General features: G+C 47.1%; 1 protein-coding gene across 5 annotated transcripts; it reads right to left on the bottom strand.

Annotated features, from left to right (window-relative positions):
- Positions 1-2,293: 2,293 nt before the first annotated feature.
- Positions 2,294-15,761, bottom strand: MARCHF2 (membrane associated ring-CH-type finger 2). 5 transcript variants are annotated; one of them, XM_037158938.2, is made up of 6 exons: positions 15,619-15,759; positions 15,340-15,488; positions 11,289-11,516; positions 6,777-6,972; positions 5,193-5,402; positions 2,294-2,889 (listed from the first exon to the last, which is right to left on the bottom strand). In XM_037158938.2, exons 3-6 carry the CDS (start codon positions 11,468-11,470, stop codon positions 2,731-2,733), a joined length of 747 nt encoding a protein of 248 aa, XP_037014833.2. In that variant the 5' UTR covers positions 11,471-11,516; positions 15,340-15,488; positions 15,619-15,759; the 3' UTR covers positions 2,294-2,730. The 5 variants fall into 5 exon arrangements, with proteins under 5 accessions (XP_037014833.2, XP_037014834.2, XP_037014831.2 ...); XM_037158939.2 differs by lacking the exon at positions 15,340-15,488 and having other exon boundaries at positions 2,294-2,865; positions 15,619-15,761; XM_037158936.2 differs by lacking the exon at positions 15,340-15,488.
- Between the last annotated feature and the right edge of the window lie 6,566 nt (positions 15,762-22,327).

Below are 22,327 nucleotides of genomic sequence, written 5' to 3'. Positions count from 1 at the left end.
ATCTGGTGGCTCAGCCTAACAGGAGGCTATGCCCCACTTTCCCTTTCGAGTTCCATTCCTACATACTTCCTAAACTCACGTGTTTCACAGAATTCCTTTCTCCCACCCATTTTCAACTCCCTCCTCCCATGTCCCTTCCTGAAATTTCTACTGAAAACCACTGTGTACACCAACCCTTCTCTCTCCCGTGGCTCTGCTGGATCTATCTCAGTTTACCATCCTCTCCCTTAGATTTCTCCTACACTGAAGGAGGCCCTGGAGCAGAAGAAATCTTACAACCCTCTGAATTTCCTTGCCCGGCAGTGCTCAGAGATTGTGGAAAAGACCACAGCAGTATGTCAGAAGAATGAGGGAGAAGAATCCAAATGCAAAGCATCAGAGACAACAAAAGCTACCTCTCACCTCTTTAATCCTTTCTCCTTCAGTGGGTGTGACAGATTAGCAACGAACCAGGCACTGGCTAAGGAGACAAACTCTCTTCCAGGCTGGGGTCTCCTATAGGCTGGTGACTTCACCTAACAGTGCCTAGATTTCTGGGTTTTGCCATCTTCTTTCACCCTTTCCTTTTATTGACACCGTTTCTTTTCCAAAGCATATGTTTTAGAATTGTGCTTTATGGGGGTTGGGAGATTGGGTGCAAAAGGTAAAAGGATTAAAGAAAGAGAGAGAGAAAGAAAGCCCAGAGAACAGTATAGTGATTACCAGAGGGAGACGGGTGTTGGGGGAGGTGGAAGATGGTATAAGACAGGATAAATGGTGATGGAAGGCGAATTGACTTTGGGTGAACATATAACACAATATACAGATTATGTATTGTAGAATTATACAGCTGAAACCTATACAATGTCACCCCAATAAATGCAATAAAAAGCTGTGCTTTCACATCACAGCCTATGTTGTAAATTTGCTATAAAGAGCTTAATGTAAAAATAAATAAGAGAATATGCTACTAAAGTATAAATTTAGTCATGCATGCTGCCAAAGCCTCTGAGCCTAAAGCTTGCTCTCTTTGCTAGGGTTAGGGGTCTTTAATAGACACCCTAGCACCAACCTACAACTTTCTCCTGGACACAATTGAAAGCATTAGAAGAGTTTTGCAAAGGAAACAGCTTTCTCTCTTCATGATGGCATATCCTGGGGCCTCTTTGCACCATCCTCAGGGGCACCACACTCCAAAAATGGCCTGGAGAGGTGGGTGCTAGGCGTTAGCAGAGTAAGCAGCTGCAGAGGTGAGAAAGAGTCTAACCCTGTGCTTCTGCAGACCGCCAGAGGCTTTCGAAGCCTAGCTTGTCTTTCTAACTGTCTCTCCCAGCCCTCTGCCCTGCCCCTCAGTCATGATGCCCCAGCAACATCATCTGTTGTGCTGCTCCTCCTATAGGCCACACAGGTTCCAGTTTCCAGGTCTTTGCTCTTTACTGTTCCCTCCACTCTATGGCCAGGCTGGCCTCCCCTTGCCTTTCTAGTGTGAGTAGAAAGGGGTTTTCTTCCTCTTAGGTAAGGCATAGAACCAGACAGGGATTCATGGGAAAAACAATAGAACTGTGTCCATAAGGAATGAATGACTTTGGGTGAGTGACCCATTGCTCTGAGCTCCCCTTTGCTCACCTGCCAGTGGAATTAATCAGACAACCCCAGCATCTACACTTCAGGGCTGCTCTGAGTATTAAATGTGGCCTAATACAGAGAGCCCTCAAATGTAAAAGGCTCAGAAAGTGCTCAGGAAGTGGTTGCTATTATTAGCATGACCCTCTCCTGCTTCTTCCCCGAGTCTTCCTGGAGGGGGAAGCACAAAGCTCAGCCCTGGGGCCACACAGACCCATGATCAATCCCAACTCTGCTTCTTAGAACTGTGTGACCTTAGATAGAGGCTTCCCTACTCTGGGCCTCAGTCTTTGCATCTGTAAAGAGGAAGTAACATCCATTTCTCCTGCCAGGGATGCTAGTGAGAGTAGGAGGAAGCCTGTGAAGGTTCTGAATGGAGCCTCCTCCAGGGTTGCCCTGGATAAGTGTGAACATTAGTTATTAATGAGTGTAAAGGGCTCAGCATGGCATCTGGCCCACAATAGATGTAAAGTGGAAACTGTTCTTACGTGTATTTATTTTAAATCATTATTATATAACTGCTACATGCTCCTCACTTGAAAACTCAGACTTGGCTTCTTCTGCTGTGTTTTGCATCAGACCTTTCAAACCAGCCCAGTGCATGTTTTAACCTCCGTGTAGTCCCTGACTCCCCTTGGTCCCACATCCCCCACTTTGAGTCTCCAGTTCTGAAATATAATTGACAAATCTATTTTATCCAGTAAGGGCTCCTTTATTCATTCGAGTTGGGGTTTTGAAACTTGGTGCAAATTTATAAAGTCAAGGGTGCCCAGATAGCGAGCCTGTCAGGTGCAGAGAAGTGCAAGAAGCTTTCAGAATCTCCTGCCCACAGGCGCCTTCAACTAGCCTGTGGTCATGGCTGTTGGCCCTCAAGGGGCCAAGTGGACCTCAGAATGAGATTGGGGTGCCTGCTCCGTGTGAAGCTCAGGACCACTTCTACCTGTCTTCCTCATATACAACAGTGTATAAGACAATCTGAAAATATTTTCACACGGGATCACAGAACCAGCTCCACTTGGCATCTCCTGCTCTAAGAAGCGTTCTGGCCATGCAGGAAGGGTTGGGCAGTTTCCATCCTACCAAACTCCAGGGCATCATCAGCTGCCTCTGGCCCTGCCAACCCAGCCTTCACACAGGCGTCTCTTCCGCCACCTTCTTCAGGAATCCAGCAGCCAGCAGGGAGTGCTGGGTAGCCTCGGAGCTGTCTGTGTCCCGGATCTTCAGGTGAACTTTCTGGTTGGTCCTTCTCCACTCAGAGTAAAGCTGGCAATGATAGCGGAAGGAGACCTGTGGGCAGGGCAGGATGGGTGGGAAGGCCAGCCAGCAGACATCCACCCCAAGGGAAGAAAACAGGGCCCCTGAAGCAATGGCCTTGGCCCATGCCAGGGCCTGGCATAGGCTTCCAGAAGCGGAGACAACCACCAGGTCTTTTTCATACAGACTGTGCACACAACCCCATTCACTCTCCTAGGGAAAGTCCCCAGTAGCATTCACGGCCCTACAAAGGGGTGCAGTCACTCAGAGGGTGAGAGCAAAGTGGTACAGCCTCTTGGAAGGGATTAAATGTCAATGGATCATGGAACTACCAAAACTCAGAAGCCACCAAAGTGTTCTTCAGTAGGTAAATAGATAAACTTTGGGATATCGGATGATGAAATATCATTCAGCACTAAAAAGAAATGAGCTGCCCTGGCTGGTGTAGCTCAGTGGATTGAGCGCAGGCCTGTGAACCAGACAATCGCGGTTCGATTCCCAGACAGGGCACATACTGGGGTTGCAGGCAGGTTCCCTGCAGGCCAGTTCCCAGCAGGGGACACACGAAAGGCAACCATACATTGATGTTTCTCTCCCTCTCTCCTTCCCTTCCCCTCTAAAGATAAATAAATAAAATCTTTATTAAAAAAAATAAAATAAAAAGAAATGAGCTATCTAGCTGTGAAAAGACACCAAAGAATATTAAATACATGTTACTAAGTAAAAGAAGCCAATCTGAAAAGGCTACAACCTGCATAATTCCAACTCTGACATTCTGGAAAAGGTAAAACTATGGCGAGAGTAAAAAAAAATCAGTGCTTGTCAGGAGTTGAGGGTGGGGAAGAAGGAATGAATAGGTGGGACTTGGAGGATTTTTAGGGCAGTAAAATTACTCAGTATGATACTGTAATGGTGGATACATGTCACAATACTTTTGTCCAAACCTATAGAATGAACAACACCAGGATGAACCCTAATGTGATCTACGGATTTTGGGTGATAACAATGTATCAGTGGAGATTCATTCATTATAAGAAATGTACCCTCTGGTGCCATATTGATAGTGGGGTAGCAGGGTGGAGGCTATGTGTATATAAGAATATATTAGAACTCTAATAAATAAAGTCTATATAAATGGCATAGAATGAATGACAGCTGGCTGGCTGCCTTTTTCCTCTTTTTTTTTTTTAATGATTTTATTTATTTAGCCCTGGCTGGTGTAGCTCAGTGGATTGAGCACAGGCCTGTGAACCAAAAGATCGCAGTTCGATTCCCCGTCAGGGCACATGCCTGGGTTGCAGGCCAGTTCCCAGCAAGGGCCAGTTCCCTGCAGGGGAATACACCAGAAGTAACCATACATTGATATTTCTCTCCCTCTCTCCTTCCCTTCCCCTGTAAAGATAAATAAATAAATATTTTTATTTTATTTTATTTATTTATCTTTAGAAGGGAAGGGAAGGAGAGAAGGAGAGAAATATCAATGTATGGTTGCTTCTGGTGCATCCCCCAATGGGAACTGGCCTGCAACCCAGGCATATGCCTTGACTGGGAATCGAATCAGTGACCTTTTAGCACACAGGCCCGTGCTCAATCCACTGAGCTATGCCAGCCAGGGCTGCCTTTTTCCTTTTTAAAGAACACTAGCAAAGAGGAAATAAGCAGACTGCAAAGCAGTACTTATGTCATCCTATTCGTATTTTAAAAATACACACACACACACACACACACACACACACACACACACACAGGTAGATGCAATGAAAAATAATTTCCGAGGAGAGAATGCCCCAACAGGTAGACAACAGTGGTTATATAAACTGGGTGAGCCTTTGGGGGGCCCTTTTCTCTCTGAGTAAGGGTTCTAAGGCTTGCAGAGGCCTGGAACAACTCCCCTGCCTCAGTCTCCCTCTCTCTCTTTCAGTTGCTTTTTCTCTCATCTCTTGATCTTTCCCTCTCTTGGTCTCTCTCATTCTCCTGCTCTTTCTCTCTGCCTTTTGGTCTTACAGTCTCTCTGTGCCTCCATCCTCTCCTCCCCCTGCCTCCTTCCTTCTGTCCCTGTTCCCCTCTCTCCTGCACCCAGCCCAGTCTGGGTGGGCTCGTGGATGGCAGGGCCTACACTCAGCACTGATGATCTGCCGCCCTGGTCTCCTTGGAGCAGAAGGCTCACTCCCAGCTCAGGCTTTCCTAAACTATGGTTCAGCTCGGAATCTGGAGTTCCACTCAGGGCCACATGGAGAGGCAGAGGATTCCCCATCAAGCCACTGACCAAACCCATGGCCCAGCTGCCCTGAACTGGAAACCCCTAGACACCTGCCCTCCAGCTGGCAGCCACTCACCAGCGTCCAGAGGACGTAGATGGTGAAGAGTGCGATGGTGAGGGCAATGAGCCCCACGGCCTCAAGCCGGCTGTGGAGCCTGAGGTGGTCCTGGGCCCCGCGCAGGCACAGCCAGCCTGAGATGGTGGCCAGAGGCGTGATGAACAGGAAACACACCATGTCACAGCACAGTGTCCGCTTCTCTGTCCGAGGGCCCGGATCCTTCAGCCACTGTGGGGGGTAAGGAAATGGGGGAGCTGCTGAGAGGGACTACACACCACCCTCCAGCTAGCCCCAACCTAGGGATGGGGTGCGAGACCTCTAAACCCTGTGCCTCATGACTACTGGGCCATGCAGGCCCAGCCTCCTGCCTGGCACCACACCCCCTCCTTCCTTCTTACAAATACTTAGTAAGCCTATGTTGAGCCAGGCCCTGCTGGGCATCTCTGCCCCACTTTATAGAAGGGGCAACTGAGAGGCACAGAGGGGCTGACTCATCTCTGACAATTCCCACAGCTAATCTCCCATAAAGCTGGATCAGAAGCCAGGAAGTCTTGTCCCACAGCCTGTGTGCCCTTGACCACTGTGCTACACCACCTGCCATAAATGACTGGCCAAAAGAAAGGCGCTTCACTCATGAAGTTCTGGTAAGCAGGATAGAAAGGGTCCCCACCCTCCCGGAGCACCCATGCTAGTGGGGTGAGGTACAAAATGGAGTGGGTGCTCAAGGAGGGGAAGGCCTGGCCAAGGAGGTAACAGTGAGGACCAGGTGAGTGGTAGGAGCCATGTGAAGAATGAGGGAGATGGCACTCCAGGTGACAGGAACACAAGATGCAAAGGCCCTGACTTGGGAGTGCGTGACCTGGACAAAGTACAGCATGGAGGAGCCCCATGTGGCTGGAGAGTGAGGGAGAAGGGGCTCTAGGAAGGGCAAGCTCTCCCTCCCACTGTTTTCCTAAGAGCCCAGCTCCCAAGTATGCCACGGCCCTTCCCAGGAACCCATGCTGCAGCCCAGTGTCATCACCCTGCTGCTTTCAGCCACCCCCTGCCAAGCTGGGCAGGGAGGAGCTTGAAGGGCATCCAGGTAGGCAGCAGGGCCCTAGGGAGCAGAAAGACACCAGACATACCTGGGAATGCCCTATCTCAGTCCTGACACATCCCACTCAGGCTAAAGTCTGACTTCCCAGGCACAGTCCCCAAAGCCATGTGTAGCCTGTACCACCTCCTTCCAGGCTACTCTCCCTGCTCTTTAACTCACTCATTGCTAGCCACTGGGCTTTGTCAAAAACACTAAGCTCTTTCTGGTTTTGGGACCTTTGCACTTGCCCTCTGCCAAGGCTGCCCTTCCCAGTTCCTCAGGTCTCAGAGGTCACCTGAAGTGACCAAATCAGGGAAGGGGCGCATGGTTTGTCGGTCTGGAACCTCAAGCTGAGTTCCCTACCTGCATCAGTGGACTCTACTGGGGGATGAGAAGAGGAAAGAGGTCCACCCTTATACAGAAGCTGCTTCCGTAGCCCACCAGGATCCTCCAGGCCAGTTTTCTCATCTGGACCCATGCCTGCCTTCCTCCCCTTTGTCCACTCCAACCAAGGCTGCTAAGCATACCTCTGTGAGGGGCCGGGGCCGCTTCTCCACTGCAAACTCTGTGTGGCACAGCTCACAGTAGCTGGTGTTGGATGAGGAAAGCCATCTCTCCAGACAGCTCTTGTGCACGGTGCCCAGTGTGCCAGTGCAGTCACATGGAGACAGCAAGCTCTCCCCATTTGCTCCCTCATGGCAGATTCGGCAGAAAGGACCATCACTGGACAAAAAGACAGGACACATGAGCAACAATCAGGCTTTCTGCCTATGCCTTCTTCACTACTCACTGGATTGCAAGCCACTTAGCAAACTCCTATTCGTCCTTCAACACCCAGCTCCAAATTTCCTTTCCTTTGAGAAGCCTTCCCAGTCTCCCACGGGTGGAGTGATATACTCTCTCCCTCTCCCAAGGGTTCTTGTGGCACACTTTTATACCTGTCTGCCCAACATCCACTCCTTTTCCTGCAAATACCATACTGGTTGTCCTAGGCAATGGCCCTGGCTCCTAACTCTTGGTCTTTAAGGACTAGGGCAGAGCTGATGATACCCCTGATGACTTCAGGCCTGACCAATCAAAACTCTGCACACAGTTGGCCACAGGACCAACTCAGGTCATGTGTGATGCAATCAGAGCCACGGGGAATTAATTTCTGAAATTCTTCACCCCCCACCCCACCATAAACCACAGGCAGCATGACTAATATAAGTCTGAAGCTTCTGGTGTCAGCCTGGTTTCCACATGGAGTCTGTGAAGGATGCCAAACATAGAAAAACAGAGGAAAGTAGAGCCAAGGAAGAGACAGGAAAGGACAGATTCTTTAAGAGATTGATCAGAGGTGCTGGACCTAGCCACACCTAAAGACCATGCTACCTGAAATACCCATGTGCCCAGGGAGAAGAGCTCCTCTGCTCCTCCACCTGGTGGGGCTCAGAAAATAGACACATCAAGCATCACAGAGCCCCTTCAGGGAAGTCTCAATCCTAGCCTGTCCCTGGGGATGCGGGTCCTTCCTAGAGCAGCTCAGGAGGCTGGGAGTGTGGCCTTGGTGGGCCCAGAGGCTGTCTAGCACACAAGTCACTGTTTTCTAGACATTTCTGCTCAGAGAGGACTGTGGAACATGTGAGGGAGGAGGATCAAGAAAGCAGTTTTCCAGCCTTGGCTGGTGTAGCTCAGTGGATTGAGTGCAGGCCTGTGAATCAGAGGATCAAGGTTCAATTCCCAGTCAGGGCACATGCCTGGGTTGCAGGCCAGTTCCCAGCAGGGGACACATGAGAGGTAACCATACATTGATATTTCTCCCCCTCTCTCCTTTCCTACCCCTCTAAAGATAAATTAAAAAAAAAAAAAAAAAGCAGTTTTCCAGAAAACACCAGTTTCCCCTTGGAAACTGTTTTCCATTCTTTTCTCAGTGGTTCTGCTGGAGGGGCAGGACCTGGCTGCTTTGAAACCAAAGAGCTGAGCTGGCCCCTCATAACTGCCTTCTATCTACAGTCCTGCATAGGGTGTGGCTTTCTCACACTCCTGGCTACCTTCTCGCCTGAACCCTGATCCTAGCCACTCCCCCAACAAGTTCACAAGAGAAAATCCAGCTCCAGAGCCTAATCTTGGAAAGTGGAAGTGACAAGAACCTTAAGGAAGAGCCTTGTCAATTTGGGGTCTGTCCTAGAAAATTCTATTTTTGAAGAGCAAGTTCAGAGAGAAAAACAAACAAAAACAAATTAATGATTGAGCACTTATGCACTGAGCGCTATTTAAGTTCAACATCTTGGATTCATTTGTCTCATTCTCACAAGGAGCCTAGGAGGAAGGTGCCCCATTTCAGAGATGGGAGAACTAGGGCTTCAAGGGGGTAAACTCAATTATGCAAACTCTCACAGCTAGTCATCTGCAAAGCTGGGAAATCTTCATGCAGGACCTATGTACCCTTGGCCTCTATGCTACTAACATGTATGCTGCCTGCCACAGATGGTGGGGCAAAAGAAGTGGGCTTCATTCAGGAAATTCTGTCAGCAAAATAATGCCTATGACGGGGAGGAAACGGTGTAAGGACCGGGTGTGACATGCACAGACCCCAGTGCACTGTCCTGAGAATGCTCCAAGCACAAGAGGAGAAGGGAGAATGTGACAAGGGAAGGAGATGAAAGCTGGGGGCAGGGGAGGCGGGCAGAAGGGGAAGACCAGGTAGAAGGGCTGGGGATGCAGAAATGCTCTGGGAAGTTTCCAAAAGGGCCTGGGCCCACTCACAGTCTAGTGGGCAGGAACGCCAGAGGGTCAGGGACCAGAGGGGCCTCAGATGCTTGCTTTAAGCCTGAGCCTTATCCTGGGCCCTGGGGACACTATCTGGGCCTTCCTCTTTGGCCTCTGCAGGTTTAAAGGTCCAGAACTTTCTACCCAACCTAGACTTTGCCATAAGCCCTCAGGAATCAGGATCTCCTTTGAAGCAAAATGAAAGGCTTGATTATTATGAAGGCACTGAGTATTAAATCTTTGAGTCCCACCTAGCTGTTCTCAGAGGGCAGAGACTGGGTAAGAGGAGTACCAGGGAGAAGGGGTGGGCTAGAGAACGATGACCTGTTTGTACAGTCTCTACCAGTCCCCAGCAGCTACTGGAAGCAGCAGGAGGACCCTCACTTACTCCTGGGGAGACTGGCTAGGAGGCTGGAGGACCACATTTCTGTGTGGTGACCACTCTTTGGAAAAATAGCAGCTTTCTTTCTGGGAAGGGCCAATCTCCCCTGGCCTTCATCCTGGACAGGTTTGGTTTAAGTTGCATCAGAGGCAGAGGGGAGAAGCTACGTCAGAGTAGCTCAGGGGCCAATCAGGAGGTCCTGGTGGTCTCAGAGGGCATGGCTGTCCTGGCCACCAGTTTGTGAGCAGAGGGGATGCTCTGCCTCCCACTGTTTGCCTGGATCTCTGAGTACTATAGGAGAGGTTGGTGGGACCCATGAGCTTCTTCCCTGCTTCTCCCTCAGTCTAGCAGGAGCCCTGGATTCAAACCTCAGTTCTACTCAGTGACACAGGGAGGTAGGAGTCTGCCTCCCTCTGGGCCTAAGTTTCCCCATGTATCAAGAGGGAGGGTGGGGAAAGGTGGGCTCAACTTACTCACTGCCCCTCACAAGCCCCTTGTAGGGAAAACCCAGCTTTAATCAACCTTCCCCCCATCCCCCTGCCCAGGTAGCTCTGGCTAGGAGGCCCCTGGGCTTTTGAAGTGTCCCCCTACTCCCAACCAGAACACAGTCTTGCCTTCGAGGGATCTGATGGGAATACAGGCTTGAAATCCAACACCCTGTAAACTTGTGTAGCTGCTAAAGAAAACAATATGGAAATTCCTCAAAAAATTAAAAATAAAGTTACCATGTGACCCAGCAATTCTACTTGTGAGCATTTATCTAATAAAAACAAAAACATCAACTCAAAAAGACACATGCACCCCTGTGTTCACTGCAGCATTACTTACAATAGCCAACACATGGAAAAAATCTAGATATCCATATGTAGACAAATGGATAAAGGAAATACAGTAAATATATATCTGTATGTAATAGATACAGATATATATTTGGATGTAATAGAAATTTTGTATGTAATAGCAGAGATATTAATAGATATCTCTGTATGTAATAAATACGTTACTTACTCAGCCATTAACAAAAAAAAAGAAATATAGCCCTGGCTGGTGTAGCTCAGTGGATTGAGCACGGGCCTGCGACCCAGAGGATTGTGGTTCGATTCTTAGTCAGGGCACATGCCTGGGTTGCAGGCCAGTTTCCAGCAAAGGATGCATAAGAGGCAACCATACACTGATATTTCTCTCCCTCTCTCCTTCCCTTCCCCTCTAAAGATAAATAAATAAAATCTTAAACAAAAAAGAAGAAGTACTAATTTCTTTTCTACCCTGGCTGGTGTGGCTCAGTGGACTGAGGCCCACCTGTGAACCAAAGGGTAGACAATTGATTCCCAGTCAGGACACATGCCTGGGTTGCAGGCTGGGTCCCCAGTAGGGCACACAAGAGGCAACCACACATTGTTTCTCTCCCTCTCTTTCTCCCTCCCTTTCCCTCTAAAAATAAATAAATAAAATCTTTAAAAAAGAAAAAAAGACATACAAACTTACTTACAGTTATACAATAAGTCATGGAGACATAACGTATAACATAGGGAATACAGTAATAATATTGTAATGACCACGTTACTAGACTTATGCTGATCACTTTGTGTAAGGTACAGTTGTCCCTCGCTATATCACGGCTCACTTATTGTGGCTTCGCTGTATTGCAGCCCACAGTGAGTAAGTCACCCTAAGCACTTCCTCACACTGCCTCTCCAAAACATGAGCTGTTGTCCACATTTCATCTTCTGACTGCACATAACAACCTGGAGTTCTGGCTTTTCCTGAAGAATCAGACATGCTCAGCCTGGGCTCATTTCCCTGACCCATCCAGATAGTTAGATTTCTGACCCCAGACTGAAGGGAAATCACGGGGCCCAGAGAATAAGTGAGTGGAGGTAAGTATAGCTGCTCAGTCACTACTTACCTTGGCGTGTCTAAGGCCCGGATGACAGTTGAGAGGAGCCGGCCTTCCCGTGAAGTCACCTGTGCCACATACTGAGGTGGCCCAAGGCCTGTGGCCTCCACGACCTTGGAGAAGGAGGGGCTGTTGGAGCAGTCACACAGGGAGCCAGGCAGGTGGCAGCAATCACCCGTCGTCATAGCCATAGGGAGCACAGGGACATTAGAGCCCTAGACCCATGGTCCTGGGAGCCTGGGGAGAAGCCAACAGGGAGGTGAGGGGCAAGGCTAGTGGGCTGGACACAGAGCAGGGTCTGAATTTAGCGATCTCAGCCTCTGTTGCCCAGTCTGTAGGATGGGGCTTTGTAGGGGTTGTGAAGATTCAAAGAGAGCACACATATTGTTCAGGCCAGGCCTAGTATACAACAGGGACTTGTTATAATACCTCTATGTCTCCTAACAAAAGCCAGCCTTGTCCAGCCTTCAAAGCTTGCAAGCTACTCCCAAATTCACATTTTCAGATATGGTAATGGCACCTAACAATTACTGAGCACCTGCTGTGTGGCAGGGCCTCTTCTTGGTGCTTTCCAATGCCAGAGCCATGCCCACCAACCATAAGGAGACTGGTTCTCTGTGGACTGAATTCCCAGAGCTGAGCTCAGAACAGTTTAGCCTGCTTCTGTGTGAGGCAGAGCAGACCTAGCAATCTGGCCCCACAGACAAGGATGGTGAGTGACCTCCATCAGTCTGGTTCATGGCCTCCTGTACAGCTGTGAACTCCTTGACACTTAAGGCCATAAAGGAAGCGGCCCAGGCTGAGGAGGACCTTGGCAGCCTCTGTCCCCACCACGGCAGCTGCTATAAGCCTGGAGGTGAAGCCATGGCAGATAGCTGGAGCCTCAGGCAGCCATCTGAAGTCAGCTCTGGGTGGGTGACTTGAGTAGAGTTTGGGACCCCACTTTGGGGTCTGAACTGCCAGAAGGAACCCTCGGCAACCCCCTTGTCCCTCCCAAAACCAGCCAGAAACTGTGCATGTTTCCCTGTGAGAATTTTATGAAAGTACTAGGTGCCCCTCTCAATGCCTGTGGAGGTCAGTGCAGGTACCCTGAAGCTAAGGACCTGTCCCCAAGTTACCTCACCCTTTATCTCAGGAGCTTTGAGCCAAGACCTCAGAAATACTCACTGTGTAACCCACAGTTGGCTTTAACCAACAAATGCCAGTTAAAATCTGAGACCCAAAGAGACAGAGTCAGGGGAAAGTAGCGTAAGTTATTGATTAACATTTTGCACCAGGACAGTCTGCCTTTCAAGCTGCTGCCTCAGCACTGGAGCTCAGAAGGAGTGAATTGGAGAACTGTAGGTATAGCCCACCTTGACTCCAGGAGACCACAAGGGATTGACCACACGTATTGGTGTCCTCTGAATAGCTCAACCAGCAGTGGTGTAGCCCAACATGCCCTTCTGAGCCTCCACAGCAAGGCCAGATAAACAAGTATTAGCCAGAGGAAGGAGAAGCAAGGAGGAAGGGTGCCAGAGGGAGATAACACTAAGAAACAATAGCCAGCCTGCCATGTTGTATACACTGCTGCCCCTTCCATGTGCCTGCAACCAGAACTTCTAGCCCAGAGGTCAGCAGAGGAGCCAGTGGCCTACCCAAGGGAATGCTCCTGCCCCTCCAAGGATCAGCTTTAACCTTCCTGCGAGGAATTGGGCATTGTAAGAATCATCACAGCTCCTGTACATTAGGTCTACCATTCTTTTACTATCAGGAAGGAAAAAACTCGCAGGTAGATCTGCAAATGCAAGGCCTGCAAATGGCCAAAATAATAACAGCAGTTGCCCTGGCTAGTGTGGCTCAGTGGATTGAGTGCTGGCCTCTGAACCCAAAGGTCACTGATTTGATTCCTGGTCAGGGCAAATGCCTGGGTTGTGGGCCAGGTCCCCAATTGAGGAGGTGTGAGAGGCAACCAATCAATGTTTCTCTCATACATCAGTGTTTCCCTTCCTCTCTTTCTCCTTCCCATTCCCTCTCTCTAAAAAAGAAACAAATAAATAAATAAAATCTTTAAAAAAATAAATAACAGCAATTACTCTTAAGGACTTACTGCATACTGGTACTGTATTAAGCTCACTGAACTCTAAACAGTTAAGTGTCCCCTTCAAAATTCACCTCCCCAGAGAAGCCTTCCCTGACCATCCCAGCTAAAGTCCCATTGTCCACATTATTGCCTTCACAGAATGGGCCCCGATCCAAGATGCTCTTATTTTTTCACCTACTTGTTTAACCATGTCTGTCTGTCATGCTTCACTGAGCTCTGTGAAGGAAGGACAGAGTTGGACTTGTTCTCCACTGTCCCCAGCACATGACCCTATGTCTGGCACAGAGTGGCTACATTAATTTCTCAGCCCCTACTCTGTAAGAACAGACCTGTGTTCTTAAGAACAAGGTCCCACCCTGACCTGTGTGTCTTGGTTGGGTGTCGTCCCACAGAGGGAAAGTTATTAGTTTGATTCCCAGTCAGGGCACATGCCTGGATTGTAGTCTGGTCCCCAGACAGGGCACATGGGTCCCCAGATGGGGCACATATGAAAGGCAAACAGTTAATGTTTCTCTTCTCTTTCTCCCTGCATTCCCCTTCCTCTAATGATAAATAAAATCTTTAAAAAGACTGGACACAAGTTTAAAATGACAATCTGCATTCATCTCTGGAACTGCTGGGCAAACTTGGCCCAGTGCCGTAGAGATGGATTTCACTGAGTTTTCACAACAAACCTGTGAAGTAAGTCCAATAATTACCCCCATTTGAGACTAAGGCTCAGAGGGGGACAGTTACTTGCCCAAGGTCACACAGCTAAGAAGAGACAGTGCCAAAATTTAAAATTAGTCCAGTGAGTGGGTCTGGGACTCGAAAGACCTGTTTTTTGTTTTGTTTTTATATTTTATTTACTTATTTTTAGAGAGAGGGGAAGGTAGAGAGAAAGAGAGAGAGAGAAACATCAATTGGTTGCCTCCTGTGTACCTCCAACCAGGAACCTGGCCCGTAACCCAGGCATGTGCCCTAACCAGGAATCGAACTAGCAACCTTTCAGTTTGTGGGACAATACCCAACCCACTGAGCAACACCAGCCAGGGTGATGTGGCTTTTTTTAAAGTCCTGCCTCTGTCACTGATGCTGTGTGTCCTGGGACAAGTCACTTGGCTTTTCTGGGCCTCATCCTTCTCTGTGAAGGTGATGGAGTCGGTGGACTGTATCTACTGAAGGGCTTACTGAGAAGGAGCCCCCAGGATCAATTCCTCCAGTGAAGTGAAGCTCGCCCTTGGCTGGGACTATCTGGGTGATGTTATGGCACCACAACCTTTCCACACCTGCCCCAGTCTCCTTTTACCGAAGGCAGGAAACTGAAAGAAGTCAGAGGACCCTAACTCCCCACAGTGTGATCCAAAGCCAGCTGCATCAGTCTCTGGCTTTGGTTTTCTTCTGTAAAATGGTAGTCAGAGTATACCCAGCTCAAAATTCCATAAATATTAAGATGTCAATAAATATTACCTCTTATTATAATTATCATCATCAGCTTACAGCACTGTTAGGTTTTATAAGATAAAGTACAGAGCCTAGCACACAGTAAATGCTCAATAAATGCTCACCATTTTTTTTTGGGGGGGGCTTCGTTTTGTTCCGATAAATGTAGAACCTGTGAAATGCATTCATTCCTTCTCAATCACCACAGAGAAGCTCCTATGTACCCTTCAGTAGTTAATTCCCTGGCCCTGCATTAGAGGCCAGGTTCCAATACCAGCTCTGCTCTTACTTGCTGTGTAGCCTTAAGCAAAAACTTGACCTCTCTGAACCTCGATTTCCTCATCTATATAACAGGGATCATATCTAGTACTTGCACCTATTATGAGCCCTTCAGGACTAAATGAACCAATCATATAAACTGTTTTGAGCACCCACTAACAGCCATGCACTCTGCTAAGCAAGTCCTTTCTACACGGTGCGGGGTTCACTGTATTTACTATTTTCCAGGCAGAACCCCTTTGAGGAGGAGGTTGAGGAAGGATATTGGCTACTTACTGACCGCCTACTGTGTGCCAGAAGCTCTCTTCGTCAGCCACCTCCTGGATCAGCCCCATTAGGTTCGCGCTGTGATGCCCAATTTTCACAGACGGGGGAAACCGAGGCTCGGACACCTCCCACCGCCCTCGAGACAGGAACTGCGATCCCTTCGTTCAGGGAAGGTAGAGGTGAAGGGTCGGAATTCGGCCACCCCGCCCGGGACCAGGCTCGGGCCTCGAACTCGGAAATAATCCGCGGACCAACGTCCTCCGACCCCACCCAGCCACCTATGCCCACCTGATCCGCGGCCGGGCCGGGAGGCCGCGCAGGACCCTCCGCTCGCCCCAGCCCGGGTCCCGGCCCGGCCGGTCCAGTCAGCGCCGCTCGCTCAGCTCCGGCTGGCACCTGAGTCTGGACACCGCCCGCCAACCCGACAGTGCCACGGCCCAATGATGAACCAGTCTCTGTCGCACTGGCCAATAGTCGAGCACGTCCCGCCCTCGAAGGCGGGGCCGAAGGCGACAAGGCTATTCTGCGCCTCACAGGCCACGCAGCACCGCAGCTTCTGGCTACGCCCCTGCCGCGCCCTAGCCCCGCCCCCTTCCCAACCCCGCACCAAGTCTTGACCCCTCCCCAATCCGGCACGGGGTCTGAGCGGGACCACTGGCGCCACCTGCCGAGGTGCTTGTTAATAATAAAACCGTTATAGAATTTGACACCCGCCAGTGATTTGAGTGTTCATCACCTCCCTTACGCTTCCCATCAGTCCTGAGGGAGGAAGACAACGTATGGTCCCGTTTTACAGAGAGAATATAAAAGCTTAGAGAGGCCAGGAGACCGTGGAAGGGCCGAAAGCCAGCATCATTCATTCATTCATTTATGCAATAGATTCATTTACTAGATGTAATATAAACATCAATAAGAGATCTTATTATGAGTGGGCACCGTGCTAGACACTGAGGATACAATATTGAGTAAGAGAAATTGCTGCCCTTAATGGACCTCAATCTAGGGAGTGAGAAAGACATAAAATGACCAATTGTGTTATTAATTACAATGGCGAGAAATTGTAGCAAGTGAGGGAGCGCATATCATGGAATAATTTGGAAAATCCTAAAATATGTCTTTGATGAAGAAGCAATTAAAATGACAAGTAAGGTGTGAGTGGAGGTTAACTAGAAGGAAAGAGGGGGGTCCTAGGCAAAGAGTTCCAGTACATGCAAAAAGCTTCAATGCTCCTTTCTTATCCTGCTCCTCCTTTATTTAATGTATAGATCACCTCAACTGCTTAAGTTGTTGTGTTATATTAGCTTATTTAATTATTTTTAATGAACAGATAAATCACAGCATTTTTATGTATGTGGTTTTACAACAGTACAAGTATTTTATATAATTACAAAACAAAACTTAAAGATATCCCTGAAAACAAAAGTAAAACTAATGAACTTGTGTATCCAGTTAGTGACAAAAGTTAAACTCCTAGTGACTTTAAATCACAGTAATTTGACTGTGCATACCACTACTATATTGGTAGAAGTGGTGTTAAAACTGTTGTTCTAAGCATGTGTACTATGAGATAAACCAAAGGAGTTGGTTGTCAAACCAATTGTGTTGGTGTCAAGAACTGGGATTTTCAGAGGAAATGAAGGGGGTATATATGTAAGATTAATCATGTTAAATAAAACCCCTGTAGTCTTGAATTTGAATTGGGAGTATCATTAAGTATTTTATTTTTATAAAAGGTAAACATTTCTTATTTTTGTCTACTAAAATGATCAGAAACAAAGACCAACCTCATAGCAATGAGTACTCCCTAGGCTTATGGTCTTAAAATACCATTTCTAATCCAAAGAACTAGGGATCCTGGTCAAGTAGCTCGGTTAGTTAGGGCATCATCCTGATACACCAAGGTTGTGGGTTCCTTTCCCAGTCAGGGGACACACAAGAGTCAACCAACGGATGAATGGGTGGGTGGAAAAGAAGTCGATGTTTCTTTCTTTTCCTCTCTCTCTCTACAATAGATCAGAGAAACCTGACACATCATGACACACCAGAAAGCACAAGAATTATCAAAGAATCAATGACATTACCTACTAATGTAGTTTTGGTGGGGGCCAACCAGAAGAATTTTCCACTGGCCACAAATTGGACAATTTGGCCTCTAATAAGGATAATGATTGCATATCAAAACGCATCAAATGTTTAAATCTATGTACTGGGCTTTTAATTTTTTACCTTTGAATAATGTCAAATTTACATAAAAGTTACAGGAATAATGCACAGAGCTTCTGAAACCTTTTGTCTAATTGTTAACATTTCAGAATTCTTTGAGTATCAGGTACGCACATGGTATCTCATCAATCCTCTATACTTCAGTATAGAGGATTTTTCTTAAGTATAAGCACACTCTTCCAAATAATTTCAGAACCTTAAAAATTGGGAAATCAATATTGATCTACTATTACCATGTAATATACCAATGTTATTCATAGTTTCAATAAAGTCCTTCAAAGCTCCAGAATCCATCCCAGGATCACATTACATCCAATTCAGTCTCCTTAAGCCTAGAACAGTTCCTCAGTCTTGCTTTGTCTTTCATGACCTTGATATTTGTGAAAAATTACAGGCTAGTAATGTTGTAGAAAGTCTCTCAACTGGTGTTCATCTAATATTTCCTCTTACTTTATGCATTTGGGATGGGAACCACTGTAGTGATGGTGTTCTCAGTGCATACATGTATCAGGGCACAGAGAATGTCTTCTTCCATCCCTGATTATGCTAACCTGATTAAAATTGTCTACCAGGCTTCTCCAGCATGACTTAGTATGTTGTACTTGTTAGTAACTGGTTTACAGGAAAATATTTGGAAACTAATTATCTTGTTCTTCAACAAACCTTTACACACCAGATTTAATATCCACTGACAAGCCAATTTCTGTTGTTAGCTTTAACAAGAGTTTTTCATTTTTACTTGCATGAATTCTGGAGGAAGGCCCCAAATGGGTAGCTCAGTTGGTTAGAGCATCCTCCTGATATACCAAGGTTGTGGGTTCAATCCCAGGTCAGGGCGCATGCAAGAATCAACCATTGAATGCAAAGTGGAACATCTCTCTCTCTCTCTCTCTCCCTCCCCCCACTCTTTCTCCTCCTCCCTCTCTAAAATCAATAAAAATTAAACATTTTAAATTTTAGAAAAAAATAATTCTGGAAGAGGAAGGCTGCTGGCACTGATTTGGTCAAATGATGGTAGGGTCAATGACTGAGACTCTCTTGGCCTTTTTCTCATGTTAGCAAGATAGCTGCTGTAGCTCCAGCCATCACATCCTCAATCAAGGCAGAAAGAGGGGCCCTGGCTGGTGTGGCTCAGTGGATTGAGTGAGGACTACAAACCAAAGGGTCGCTGGTTCGATTCCCAATCAGGTCACATGCCTGGGTTGCAGGCTAGGTCCCCAGTGGGGGCCATGTGAGAGGCAACCACACATTGATATTTCTCTCTCTCTTTCTCCCTCCCTTCCCCTCTCTAAAAATAAATAAAATCTTTATTAAAAAAAGGAACTGAGTAGCACTGGGATGTTACCCATTCCTGTCTCTTTTATCATATGATGGTTGCTAAATAATTTTTCTAATTTCAACTTTTAGCACTTCCATACTTACTGGCTCAGCAAGATGTTTTAAGGTGGCATTTTCTTGAAGATTTTCTACCTCAGCTCTAGAATCAACCATTTCTCCAAGGAGTCCTGGTTCCTTTTAGTATGAATGATATTTAGAAACCAAGATCTGAGTGCTAAGTGTGCTTGGTTGTCTCATTGTAATTCATATGTATGTATGTACACATACATTTACTTCTCTATCATTAAAACCATGAATGCACACCAATACCTCTATTCTAATACAACATCAAGAATTATCCCAGCCCCTTTACATGTTTCTAACTTCCTTCTCTGACAGTGAGAAACCTGGCTCCCATGATCCTCAGTGAATTTACTCATGTTTCCACCCTCCAACCTACCCTGTGTGTAACCAAACTCCTAGATAGACTGGGCAAGAGTCAGCCCCAGATGTAATGCCCCTACCCAATTCCATTCCTATTGGGCACAATGGTTGAAAGCTTGACCCCAATAAAGGGGCTAAATCCATACATTTTAAATGAAAATTAATAATAGTTACCTTTGAAGGCTTTGGAAGCTAACCCATAATCCTGAAAATTATGAATTTGAAAATGGACAAGCAAAGAAAATAATTAAGCATTTACACTGACCTACATAATCTATAACTCAGAGTAAGCACATAAGATGAGGGGAAATTTTTTTAATTGATGTATTTCAGAAATAAAAAGGAGATAGAATATGAGTATCACCCCTCTGAAGCCCCTTGCGGATTATGAATCTAGGTGATGCTTTGTAGCAACTGCTAATACCACAAATGAGAAACATAGTGACATCTGCCTCCTGTGTATATGTGCAACATCACTTATGAGGTGCTCAATCCTAAATCTGAGCAATCACTAGATCTACTAATTTACAGGGAATGATGGGGACAAAAGGATACGTCAAATGACACCATAGGTCTATAGACAAAGTGGTTACCAAGGGCTAGGGGAAAGGAAATGGGAGTTACTGCTTAATGGGTACTCGGGTTTCTTTTTGGAGTGGTGAAAAGGGTCAGGATTAGATAATGAAGATTGCACAATATTCTGAATATACTAACTACCACTGAATGTACATTTTAAAATGGTTAAAACAGTGAATTTTATGTTACTAGAATTTTATATCAAAATTTTAAAAAGCAAAAGGAGCCCTGGCTGGCATGGCTCAGTGAATTGAGTGCCCTCTTGCAAACTGAAAGGTCACTGGTTCAACTCCCGGTAAGGGCACATGCCTGGGCTGTGGGTCAGGTCCCCAGATGGAAGCATGTGAGAGGCAACCAATCAATGTACCTATCATGCATCGATGTTTCTTTTACTGTCTTTCTCCCTCCCTGCCCCCCCCTAAAACTAAATAAAATCCTTTAAAAAAAAAAAAGAAGAAAGACACCATAGAGAAGCCATTACCAAAATTCAGACTAAAAAACAATTCAAATGACCCACTTCTTAAATAAAAGGAAAAAAAGAGAGAAAGAGAGAGAAAGAAATCAAAGTAGGAGGATCAATAGGTTAAAAGACTGAAGAGACACATCAACCACTTGAACCAGTGGACATGTTTGGATACTGATTCAAACAAATCACTACAAAATTTAAACCAGTAAGGGAGATGTGAACACTAGCTGGATATGTGACAATATTAAGGAATTACTGATCATTTCTTTAGGGGTAATAATAGTATTGAAGTTATGTTACCAAAAAAAGTCTTTGTATTTTAGAGATGAACAGTGAAGTATTCCTATCAGGAACATAGATTGCAAATTCTTTCTCACATGTCACATGTCCCCCCCCCCTTTAACTTTTTTAAAAAAAGATTTTATTTACTTGCTTTTAGAGAGAGGGAGAACAAGAGGGAGAGAAACGTGTGTGTGTGAGAAACATCAATTGGTTGCCTCTCATACACCCCCAGCAGGGGCCCTGGCACGCAACCCAGGCCTGTGCCAACAGGGAATCCAACTAGCAACCTTTAAGTTCACGGGCTGGTACTCAACCCACTGAGTCACACCAGCCAGAGCCACTCACTTTAATTTTTTTTTAATTTAATTTATTGGGGTGGCCCTGGCAGTTGTGGCTCAGTGGATTGTGCACCAGCCTGCAGGTTCCATTCCCCATCAGGGCATAGGCCCGGGTTGTGGGCCAGGTCCCCAGATGGGGAAGTGTGAGAGGCAAACGATTATCTCTCACACATCGATGTTTCTCTCCCTTTTGTTCTCCCTCCTTTGCCCTCTTTCTAAAAGTAAATAAATAAAACCTTTTAAAAAGCAGTTAAGACAGTAAGTTTTACCAAAATAACAAAATAAAAACCCTGAATGGTGCCTGGCACAAAGCCAACCTGCTATGCTTATTAAACCACTGAGATTTTTTTTTAAAAAACACTGAAATTAGAGTAACTGTAATAGCATCACTGGGCTATTGTACCCGAGAGGACAGAGTCACATCAGTCTTGTTCCCTGGTATGTGCCAGGGACCTGGCCAACTTGAGGTTCCCGAGAGATTGGATCTTTGACTGCTTGAAACCCTTCCAGGTGCCTCAGTGTTTCTCCTAGCTCTCCTGAAGCTCCCATTCACCCTCTGCCTTCTTCACAGCCTACCCTGTGAAACCCAGGGGACCCAGGGCCCATGTACAGGACCCCTGGATTGTGCACCCCATCAGATCCCCAGCCCAGGGTGCTCCTCAGCCAGGAGCATGAACCCCGGCTTACCCCAACTCCTGTCAGAACAGTCCCTATGACTCAGAGTTCTTTTGGAGGGCTGTGTGGGTCTACCCATTCCTCCAGGTAGGGAAGCCAGAGCCTGGAATTCTCTCTGGTGGCTCTTCTAGGGGTCAAGGGCACAAGTGGTTTTAACCAGAGCCTGGAGCTTCTAGAACAGCTGCCTGGCACTCAGGTGAAGAAATATACAACGAGTCATACGGTCAGTGCATGGAGAGGGCTGGCCACACCTCCATCTCCTCCACTTTGGGAACTGGCCCCCAGGCCAGTCCTACCTGCCTTGACAAGGGGAGAATCAGAAAGGTGAAAGAACCCTAGGTCATTCACCTCACCCTGCCACCAACATCTTCTCAGAGGTGAGTCGAGGATGGAGAGAGCTAGGCAGGGACTGGAAACACCAACATCTAGGCTAATCTCTCTCACCAGTCCTTGCTGGGAGCCCAGGTGATGGCCAGGTAGGGAGTAGATGGAAGCAATTAGCAGTCCAAACCCCAGGACAGGGAGGTAAAAGCAGTGGTCACAGCCCATCCCCTCCAGAGGGCCACCCTCAAGTCTTAAGAGTTGGTAGTCCTAGGACCAGGGAGTTTAATGTCGAACCCCCAGCCTTCCCTGCCTCCCTGCCATAGGTATAGCAGCCTGGAGAGGATTCAACCCA

This window comes from Artibeus jamaicensis, unplaced genomic scaffold (genome assembly GCF_021234435.1).
Source record: "Artibeus jamaicensis isolate MK-2021 breed Jamaican fruit bat unplaced genomic scaffold, CSHL_Jam_final contig_648, whole genome shotgun sequence".
NCBI classification, from domain to species: domain Eukaryota; kingdom Metazoa; phylum Chordata; class Mammalia; order Chiroptera; family Phyllostomidae; genus Artibeus; species Artibeus jamaicensis.
The sequence above is the reverse complement of the archived record's forward strand: the minus strand, read 5'-3'. Positions and strand labels throughout refer to the sequence as shown.

What these genes read in the sequence shown, in the direction of transcription:
- MARCHF2 (XM_037158938.2), bottom strand. Translation starts at nt 11,470, where the DNA reads ATGGCTATGACGACGGGTGATTGCTGCCACCTGCCTGGCTCCCTGTGT. An exon ending in CGGGCCTTAGACACGCCAAG is followed by an intron (nt 6,973 to 11,288) that starts GTAAGTAGTGAC and finishes CTTTTTGTCCAG; the next exon opens with TGATGGTCCTTTCTGCCGAA. An exon ending in TCTACGTCCTCTGGACGCTG is followed by an intron (nt 2,890 to 5,192) that starts GTGAGTGGCTGC and finishes CCCTGCCCACAG; the next exon opens with GTCTCCTTCCGCTATCATTG.